We start from the raw sequence: 10,379 nt of genomic DNA, 5'->3' as shown, positions 1-10,379 counted from the left end.
CTGGCCACTCCATTACCTATGATAGAATACCAGCTGCCGCTTCTGCTGGAAATAGTTCTTGCACAATTTGGAGGTGTTTAGGGTCATTGTCCTGTTGTAGGATGAAATTGGCTCCAATCAAGCGCTGCCCACTGGGTATGGCATGGCGGTGCAGAGTGATAGCCTTCCTTATTCACAATCCCTTTTACCCTGTACAAATCTCCCACCTTACTAGCACCAACCCCAGACCATCACATTACCTCCACCATGTATAACAGATGGCGTCAGGCATTCTTCCAGCATCTTCTCATTTCTTCTGCGTCTCACAAACGTTCTTCTTTGTGATCCAAACACCTCAAACTTGGATTCATCCGTCCACAACACTTTTTTCCAGTCTTCCTCTGTCCAATGTCTGTGTTCTTTTGCCCATCTTAATCTTTTTCTTTTATTGGCCAGTCTCAGATATGGCTTTTTCTTTGCCACTCTGCCCTGAAGCCCAAATTCCGGCAGCCGCCTCTTCACTGTAGATGGTGACCCTGGTGTTTTGCGGGTACTATTTAATGAAGATGCCAGTTGGGGACCTGTGAGGCGTCTGTTTCTCAAACTAGAGACTCTAATGTGCTTATCTTCTTGCTTAGTTGTGCAACACGGCCTCCCACTTCTTTTTCTACTCTGGTTAGAGCCTGTTTGTGCTGTCCTCTGAAGGGAGTAGTACACACCGTTGTAGGAAATCTTCAATTTCTTAGCATTTCTCACCTTCATTTCTAAGAACAAGAATAGACTGTCGAGTTTCAGATGAAAGTTCTCTTTTTCTGGCCATTTTGAGCGTTTAATTGACCCCACAAATGTGATGCTCCAGAAACACAATCTGCTCAAAGGAAGGTCAGTTTTGTAGCTTCTGTAACGAGCTAGACTGTTTTCAGATGTGTGAACATGATTGCACAAGGGTTTTCTAATCAATTAGCCTTCTGAGCCAATGAGCAAACACATTGTACCATTAGAAGACTGGAGTGATAGGTATATAGAGGCCCATTTCCAGCAACTATGTAGATATTGCACCAAAAACCAGACATTTGCAGCTAGAATAGTCATTTACCACATTAGCAATGTTTAGAGGGGATTTGTTTAGTGTAAAGTTATCTTCATTGAAAAGTACAGTGCTTTTCCTTCAAAAATAAGGACATTTCAATGTGACCCCAAACTTTTGAACAGTAGTGTATATCTATAGATAGATATATGTATGTATGTATGTATGTGGACCAAAACATCCTCTTGTCCTGTCCTGTGGTGCCCGGCGGGGAGGGGCGTTCCTCTTGTCCTGTGGTGCTGTGTTGTAGCTGTGTTTTTCAGGTTCCTATATTTGCGGTGACTGTCATTGTTGGCTCCCTGGTTCTGCCCTTTGAACGACCTGACCTACATTGAGTGGTTCTCTGCCTGTATGTCCAGGAGAGCAGTAAATGTCCCGGCAGCCGCCCGGCCTGTGCTGTGGCTGATCCGAGGCTTTTATATAAGATGATGATCTTGTCTGGTGTCTCAGTGATAATCTCTGCCGCTGGCTGGAGGGGGGTGTGTGTGTATAATAAATAAATACATATATAATATTAGTGTGTGTATGTGTGTATAATATAATTTGTTTGTATGTGTCTGGAGGTGGGTATATATATTTACTCTGCTGCCAGCTGGAGGGAGGAGGGTGGGGTGTATGTATGTGTATATATGTGTGTGTGTGTGTGTGTGTGTGTGTGAATATATTATATTAATGTATATGTATATATGCTCTGCCACTGGAGGTGGGTATATCTTTACTCTGCTGCCAGCTGGAGGAGGGTATATATATATACTCTGCTGTTTCCTGGAGGAGGGTATATGTGTGTGTGTATATAATCTGACGTATCTATCAGGATTGATTAGTAATGCCTGCCCTGTATGGATGGTATTTGTGGGGTTGCTCTGCCCCCCATGTCAGTTCTCACTGGTCTGTGTTTTCTGCTGAGCTGCAGCTGTGGTTGAGAAATGACCAGAGGGAGGGGAGGCTTCCTATCTGGGGGGGGGAGGTTTGCTGACAGCCAGCTATGTGCTGGAGACCTCGCGCCTTGAGATTGCTGTAATCTGTCGCTGTGGAGATCTTAAGCTTTACACACCCGAAATACTTTACTTCAGGGAATGTTCTCAGATCATAACTAATGTAACGTGATACTAGGTCTCCGGGGTATCTGCACACAGGGGTCGCACAGGAGGTTCGGGCCCTTTAACAAAGTCGGGGTTAGTGCGTTGTATCCTGCACTCAGAGAACTGCAGAGATGTAGACCCCAATGTTATCTCGGGGGACCCCTTTTGCAGCATGCTGGTGGGATGGGGCTGTGTAAGCTCTTGGGCTCAGTGTTTCTAACCACTAGAGGCTACTCTGACCTCCTAGTTCTACTAATACAACTAGACAAGTGCAGAGCAGCAATGCAGGGTGGTGCCGCAGCAGATTGGCACACTGCAGATCTGGTACAGCTGCATACCATTCATGCCAGGATGCTTACCTGCGGAGGATGGGTAGTGATAGGTTAAGATATAGATCCAGAAGCCCGGATAATGGGTTGTCTTAAGGTGTTGACCACCTCATCCCCAGCAGGTGCCTTTTCAGCTGTCCCCCCAAAACTCTGGTCAGGGAGGGAGCTGTGTGTACTGTAATATTTACATAAGTGACTGCCGCCCTTATGGGTGGTCAGACATGAAGAGGAAGCCTGGATTCTGGATTTAGCTTTTAAGAACAGTGTGGATCATCTTCAGCAGGTGCACAGCCCAGGCTCTCTGCACACAGCACAAGCTAAGCCCCTCCCCTACTTCCTGTGTTCTGGTCTGTCAGGCAGTAGAGGGCAGATTTTAGAGAAGAGAGAAACCTAGTGGACGAGACTTCAGAGGTGGTGTTCTGGGGTAAGGAGTCATTTTTGGTAAGCTGTAATCCACAGGTGCTGGGAATCACCAAGAAGGAAGCCATTAGAAACCACAGTCACTGTACAAGGCTTTCGGGACATGCTGGGATTAGTAGTTCTGCGATAGCTGGAGAGCTGAGAGTTCATGAATACTGCCTTTATGCCTTAGGTGCGGGTAGAGAACCATGTGTCTCCAGCTGTTGCAAAACTACAACTCCCATCATGCATGGAAAGCTAAAGCTTTGACTGTCCAGGCATGATGAGAATTGTAGTTTTGTAACAGCTGGAGGGCCGAAGGTTCCCCATGCCTCTTAGGGCAAACGTAGAGTTACAGGTTGGTGGACACAGAGCTGGTCACCCATGACCGCTAAGGCTTCATTGCTGCAGGATCGACTAGTTGTGTCTGCCGGTGATATGTGGGATTAGCCAGCTGTCTATGCTGTGCAGGTATGATCAGCCGATCCTGCGGGGGGCATAGTAAACAGTCCCCCCTCCCCCACACATCCTAACAACACATATCGGTAAGCTAAAGCCGTAAGAGCAGCGCCGCTCGCTTATTTCCTGCTGACCTATTTTTATTAATATTCATGAGGCCCCGGGGTGCTTCAGCAGATTCCAGGCCTGTACTAGTAGAAAGTGCTGCGAGATACTCTGCATACATGACCTTGTGCGTGGCGTCTTATGGATACGTCTCATGGTGGACGACAGAGGAGCTGATCCCACTTCGTGTCCCAGACTGCGACTATATGGATGTCTATAGAGACCCGAGTAGGAGATGTAGTGTACTCTCGATGTCCCTGAGTACTGGAGCCGTTGATCTGACCTCTCTAATGTATAACTATTGGTTCAGCAGTAGATGTGTGAGCTACTGATGGTTACCATGACCAGGTACTTCTGCTCTCTAAGATACAGTGGAGTTGTATACAAGGGCCTGGGTGGGAGCCCCTGGGCTGGTCAGGCGGTGGGGTGGGGGGAGCCCCTGGGCTGGTCAGGCGGTGGGGTGGGGGGAGCCCCTGGGCTGGTCAGGCGGTGGGGTGGGGGGAGCCCCTGGGCTGGTCAGGCGGTGGGGTGGGGGGAGCCCCTGGGCTGGTCAGGCGGTGGGTTGGGCGCCCCTGCGCTGGTCAGGCAGCAGGGTGGGTGCCCCTATTCTGTAGCTGGAACACCCCCACCATAGCAGTGTGAACTTTTCCCTTGCACTTTGTAACCTGCAGGATTTGTTGGTGTATTAGGAAGATGTGTGTGTGGATTAGTCCCCCCTCCCATGTGACGCTTATGTAACCGGAGCCGGCTGTGATTACCCGGAGGGTCAGCGCTGATGTTCTTCACCTACAGACTCTCCACTCCAGTGTTTGCTCACTATTTCTGCTGAATGGCGTCTTCTGCTATGTGTGAAGTCATTGTGTAATCCTGATCTCCAGCCGCTGCTGACGTTACAGAAATGATCATAGTCCTGGCTTACTAACACCTTACAGCTAATACCCTCTGACCACACTGCTTGTGTCATCTGTATGATGTCCCTATGACAACACCTCCTGCCTTCAGACTTGTCTTACGTTTTATGTCTGCCCATAATTATGTTAGACACATTGGGGAAGATTTATCAACCATGGTGTAAAGTGAGACTGGCTCAGTTGCCCCTAGCAACCAATCAGATTCCACCTTTCATTCCTCACAGACTCTTTGGAAAATGAAAGGTGGAATCTGATTGGTTGCTAGGGGCGACTGAGCCAGTTTCACTTTACACCATGTTTGATAAATCTTCCCCAATGTGTCTAACATAATTATGGGCAGACATAAAACGTATGTTAGACACATTGGGGAAGATTTATCAAACATGGTGTAAAGTGAAACTGGCTCAGTCGCCCCTAGCAACCAATCAGATTCCACCTTTCATTTTCCAAAGAGTCTGTGAGGAATGAAAGGTGGAATCTGATTGGTTGCTAGGGGCAACTGAGCCAGTCTCACTTTACACCATGGTTGATAAATCTCCCCCTTAATGTATAGTCATCGAGGTCCTCAAAGAAAACTAAGAGAGCTAATAGATTAGTACAGGACGTGTATCAGCCAATCATATCAGCCGTTACTCACATGGCACCTCAGCCAACTGTCAGATGTGGCCATCGGCCATATTGAATATTCCTGGTGATCTTTGAATGATTTCTGCCATCTCTTTCCCATCAGAGGCTCGGAAAGAAGGAGCCATGACTGAAATCAGTGACCTGGACCGGCAGATCGAGCAGCTCAGACGCTGTGAGCTCATCAAGGAGAGTGAAGTCAAAGCCCTGTGTGCCAAGGCCCGGTGAGTGTAGCTACTTCTGGGGAAAGGTTGGGGATAGCTACTGCCGGGGAAAGGGTGGGGATAGCTACTGCTGGGGGTGGAAGGTGGCCCATGTATGCCAATTGCTGGTGAGTATAGCTACTGCTGGGGAAAGGATTGGGATAGCTACTGCAGGGGGTGGACGGTGGCCTATGTATGCCAATCGCCGGTGAGTATGTATACCACTGGAGATGGGGTAAGTTGCTTTGTATTTGTGAGATGACCTGGGTATGGGTGCTGCCAGGGGCAGGATGGAGGACGGCTTGTGTGTGGCTTCAATTGTCCCTTTTCTTGTGCAGGGAGATTCTGGTAGAAGAAAGCAATGTCCAGAGGGTGGACTCCCCGGTCACGGTAAGGAGCATTGTCTGTTCTCCAGTACTTGTAGCTTTATCTCCAGTCATTGGGGTGGTGCTGTAGATGACTGGGATGCTTTGTATTCTCAGGTCTGCGGTGACATCCATGGCCAGTTCTATGACCTGAAGGAGCTGTTCAGGGTGAGTGATGGTCTCCGGGTCCCTGGTATAATGGACGGGTTGTAGTGATAGCACAGATGCTGTGATGGATTAGATACATGTCCTCGGTATGCCGGGGCGGTGGCTGACCTGTCATTTATTCTGCTCACAGGTTGGGGGTGATGTCCCAGAAACAAACTACCTGTTCATGGGAGACTTTGTGGACCGCGGCTTTTACAGTGTTGAAACATTCCTTCTCCTCCTCGCATTAAAGGTAGCGACGATGCTATAGAGATTGGTTCAGAGTGCATTCTCTTCAGTGGGGTCGTCTGTGTAGTCATAGTAGATCTAGATGTTGGCCCTTATTTATCAGCCGTAGCCAGCGACTGCTCCTGAGTGCCTATTGATGTCTGTGAACACAGTGTGACGTGTCAGTGGCTGCAGGGACCCCCGGAGCACAGAACGTCCCCTATAGGCCGATATCACCTAGAAGACTTAATTTTATGTGGTCACCCGGATTCTCTTCCAGTAATGACCGATTCCTCGTCTCTCCAGGTCAGATACCCTGACAGGATCACACTTATTCGTGGAAACCATGAAAGCCGACAGATCACACAAGTATACGGTTTCTATGACGAGTGTCTGCGCAAATACGGCTCAGTGACAGTATGGCGGTACTGTACGGAAATCTTTGACTATCTGAGCCTGTCTGCCATTATTGATGGAAAGGTGAGAGCTTGCCCAGAAACACTATGCCACTCAAAGGGTTAATCGGCCATCTTTAATACTGAGGTGTAATGCTAGATTACAGGAGGGAAGTGCCACAGCTTATGGAGGCGATATATCCATGGGGCTGGTTACTGAGGGGGATAAGATTTGAGGTGTTGTCTAGTTCAGGGACCCCATATAATAAATATTTAAATACTATGTGGGGTCAATGTGCTGTTGCCTTTTGTAGATATTCTGTGTACATGGCGGACTCTCCCCATCCATACAAACCCTGGACCAGATCCGAACCATCGACCGCAAACAGGAAGTCCCTCATGACGGCCCCATGTGTGACCTGCTTTGGTCCGATCCAGAAGGTAAGCCCTATATTAGCTGTGTCTTTGATGGACCTCCATGTATCTAAGCTGTCTGCTGAGCCTCTTGTCTGTCCCCTCCAGACACCACCGGGTGGGGGGTGAGCCCTCGCGGAGCCGGTTACTTGTTCGGCAGTGACGTTGTAGCACAGTTCAATGCAGCCAATAACATTGATATGATCTGCCGTGCGCACCAGCTGGTGATGGAAGGATATAAGTGGCATTTCAATGAGACTGTCCTTACCGTATGGTCTGCGCCAAACTACTGCTATAGGTGAGTAGTGCTCTTCTCTGCCCGATGCATGTAGTACAGACCCCCGGCTGCCCCTCTGACCCACTCTCCTGTCTCATCTAGATGTGGAAACGTTGCTGCCATTCTCGAGCTGGATGAACATCTCCAGAAAGAATTCATCATTTTTGAAGCCGCTCCACAAGAGACCAGAGGCATTCCCTCCAAGAAACCTGTAGCCGACTACTTCCTGTGACCTGCCCCTTCCACGCCAGGCCTCTCCACTATTTCCTCCTGATGTGTCTCAAACTTCTCCAAGGGCCTCTTCCTCATCTCCTCCTTCTCCGCTGGGACCAGCACACAACGTGAGGGGCAGAAGAGCCCTCAGACTATGCCTCTCTCCCCCTTGTTTAAGTCTTATTAGGGTTGATGTGCTGACCTGGAAGGGGGGCCTGGAGGGGAGCAGCCCACCCTGAAGGTGCTCTGTTGTTCTATCACTTGTCTATGGGTGGGAGGGGGACGGAGGAGCGGTGCTCTGCAGAACGGAGCAATGTGCTGTGTCTCAGGAAAGGGGTTTCCCCCGATGCTCTGTAAGACTTTCACTGTGGGAGGGGGTGGTAACCGAGCACGGTACCAGACCAGGAGGATGGGGGCGGGGGGGGGGGGGGAGGGTGTCAGGGAAGTGTTATGCAAGGAAACCAAAATCCTTTTAGAATTTATTTTGTTTTGTTTGGAGTTTCCTCCTTGATTTTATAAATTCCTTAAAAAAAAAAGCCCAATCCAGTCATTCCTGTGAGTCCCCTGTATTGGGCTGGTGGTGGTCAGTCCCTGCTGGGATGGTGTTAGTATGGAGTGCCTTAGTGCAAGCAGACCCTGGGCCTACGATCCCAGCAGGACTGAGATGGATGTGCGCTCCCCCACACGTTGCCATATGAGGTTTTCTCAAGCCACACAATTCACCTTCTTCCTTTTCATGTTCCCGAGACTTATTTGGAGGCCGAACATTCTCCACCAGGATCTCGGCCCTTTCCGGGGTCCCAGCTATTCTTGACCAGGATCTCCGGGGTCCCAGTCACTCCTCTTTGGGGCCCGATCCTTCTCCACCTCTCCGGGGCCCCGCTGGTTCCCATTTTTGTAATTTATTCATTCCCCTCCCCCCTCTTTTGTATCCCACTCTTTACATGTGACCCCCTGTATCCCCCGTTTATCATGCGCATCTATCAGTCAGGTTTTTATTTTTAATTTTACTTTTTTTGGTAGATAAAGCCACAGACGTCTGCTAATAAAACAAAAAAAAAATAAAAAAAAAATTGGAAAGATGGCAGAACGTGTGATGTGTCATCTGTACGGCCGTGTGAGGGGAGAGTGGGAGGCTTCTGTGATAGATATAATGTGCAGTCTCTGCTGTAACTTACTGTACTGAGGGGGAAACAGTCAGCAAGCCTGCGGGGGATACCGCCATAAAAGCTGAGCCGCTAACGTGCAGAAGACAGGCTTTACCTACACCAGGTTATTGTAGACAACACTACATGCTGAGCAAGTAGGGAATTCTGGGAGATTTGGGAGAGAGTGCAGCTCTGGAGTATAATACAGGCTCATTTTATCAGCCATGTCACGGAGTGGTATATGTTATGCTGGTGTGTAGGGAGGGGGTAGTTTGTCTCCCTCTCATGGTTGCAGCATAGATCATGATCAGCCTTGCGGCTACATAACAAGTCATAAGTGTCACATTGAGCCCTCATATCTACAGCTGGTTGTTGCGGTATAGATCGCAAAAATCCAGCCCAGCAAGTTATATACACACAACTTATGTCAGACCTGGAGGTTGTGTAGTCAGTGACTGGGTTGCCCTATCAGATGGGTCTTATGGTGGGGTCCCCAGTAATCTGCAATAACCCAGAGGTCTTTAGAAGACAAGGATGTTGTGTGAGGGCTGTACTACCATTGCTATCCTGCTACTGCCAAACTACAACTCCCATCATGCTGCGGCTGTCTATGTATGCGGAGTCTGTGCCTGTGTGGTAGCTTGGGGCATTGTGTACTGATAGTACAGGAGTGTGTACATAGTCCCAGCTTGAGTGGTAATCCTATGGAGGATGGGAGTCATCAGTCACCCCCTCATTCAGGTGGATGATGGGGGTCACTGTGTGCTGCACCTTCCTTGTATATAGACTCAGCCAGAGAGGATGAAAACCTGTCCTCATAGCTGAGGGTTTGTTACAGTCTCCTTCCCGAGTGATCACGTTTGTTATACCAGGAGAGGGTGAGATGATCTGCAGCTTGTGGGCAGTAATAAATAACAGGCTGCAGAAGTTCTAATTGGTTCAATAGCAAAAATAACTTTTTTAGCTGAATGTTCATGTATTTCAAAAGGAGAATACTCCCAATGGTGTCCATAAAATGTGAGCTTAAAGGGGCTCAGAATCAGAAACACGTGCTTGTCTGTTTTTGCTGAACAGCGCCACCCTGTGTTCAGGTTGTCTGTAATTACAACTCTGCTCCATTCATTTCATTGGAGCTGAGCTGCATTACATGAGCAAACTTTAAACAAGGGTGGTGCTTTTTCCTTTTTTAAATTGTAAAGAACCCCTTTAAGCCTTTATATCAGTGTATTGTCCAGACTGCATATAGAGTGGATAGTGAAAGCTATGTGAGCAGGAATACTCAGTATGGAGCCCAAGAATAGTGTTACAAAACAACCTGCAGCATAGCCCATCATTATACAATAAGGCATGTAGTATAGACAGAATGTAAGGTAATAATATATGTGATCACATAGTAAGGGGTTGTAGTGCACTAGAGCCATATAGCCACAATACACTGTAAACATGCCAGTGCATTCTCATATTTGACCAACAGATGGCAGTATCTAACAAGTTTCACTCCCAAATAGAACTATAAAGCTGTATGTAAGTTGGGGGGGAGGGATAATATCTGACCCTTGTCTGTTATGCAGCCCACCTTCAGATATTTAGGAGTCTGTGCCCTCTCATCTAAGATCAATTAGAGTCCTGTCCGTGCTCCCTGCAGTATATGAGGCTCCTGGAGGTGTGAGGAGGGAAGTTTACATCTCCCTGTGAAGTGGGGGTCCGGCAGCAGGGATGTGGGGGTGTGAAAACAGACGCTGGGCTTAGAGGAGGGGGAGACAAATGGTGTCTGTGCGGGGGAGGCTGCAGGTGTAAACAGGATGACATGTGGTGGGGGTGAGGGCCGGCACTGCGGGGAGTTACCTTACCATCTGACCTGCCTGACTATAACCCCCAGCACCTTGTGTTTGAGAGGACATATAAACCAAGAGGACGTATAACCCGCTGCCCCTATAAAAGCCACCTCTATCAGGGCACAACGCACACTTTAACATCCTAATTTAATGCAAAATGTAAACAGATAAAAGTCAAG

The 10,379-nt window shown here is 48.4% G+C and overlaps 1 protein-coding gene across 1 annotated transcript in view; it reads left to right on the top strand.

Moving 5' to 3' along the window:
• The window catches only part of PPP4C (protein phosphatase 4 catalytic subunit), a 12,521-nt gene extending 4,214 nt beyond the window's left edge, over positions 1–8,307 (top strand). The window contains exons 2-9 of the mRNA XM_069984535.1: positions 5,082–5,199; positions 5,517–5,568; positions 5,661–5,711; positions 5,842–5,943; positions 6,225–6,398; positions 6,628–6,754; positions 6,836–7,025; positions 7,107–8,307. Of these exons, the coding sequence (XP_069840636.1) occupies positions 5,102–5,199; positions 5,517–5,568; positions 5,661–5,711; positions 5,842–5,943; positions 6,225–6,398; positions 6,628–6,754; positions 6,836–7,025; positions 7,107–7,236 (924 nt within the window). The 5' untranslated portion in view covers positions 5,082–5,101 and the 3' untranslated portion in view covers positions 7,237–8,307. The remainder of the gene's footprint in view (positions 1–5,081; positions 5,200–5,516; positions 5,569–5,660; positions 5,712–5,841; positions 5,944–6,224; positions 6,399–6,627; positions 6,755–6,835; positions 7,026–7,106) is intronic.
• Positions 8,308–10,379: the final 2,072 nt, after the last annotated feature.

Source organism: Dendropsophus ebraccatus, chromosome 9 (genome assembly GCF_027789765.1).
Source record: "Dendropsophus ebraccatus isolate aDenEbr1 chromosome 9, aDenEbr1.pat, whole genome shotgun sequence".
NCBI classification, from domain to species: domain Eukaryota; kingdom Metazoa; phylum Chordata; class Amphibia; order Anura; family Hylidae; genus Dendropsophus; species Dendropsophus ebraccatus.
Note: the sequence above shows the minus strand (reverse complement) of the source record. Positions and strands in the feature narration are given on the sequence as shown.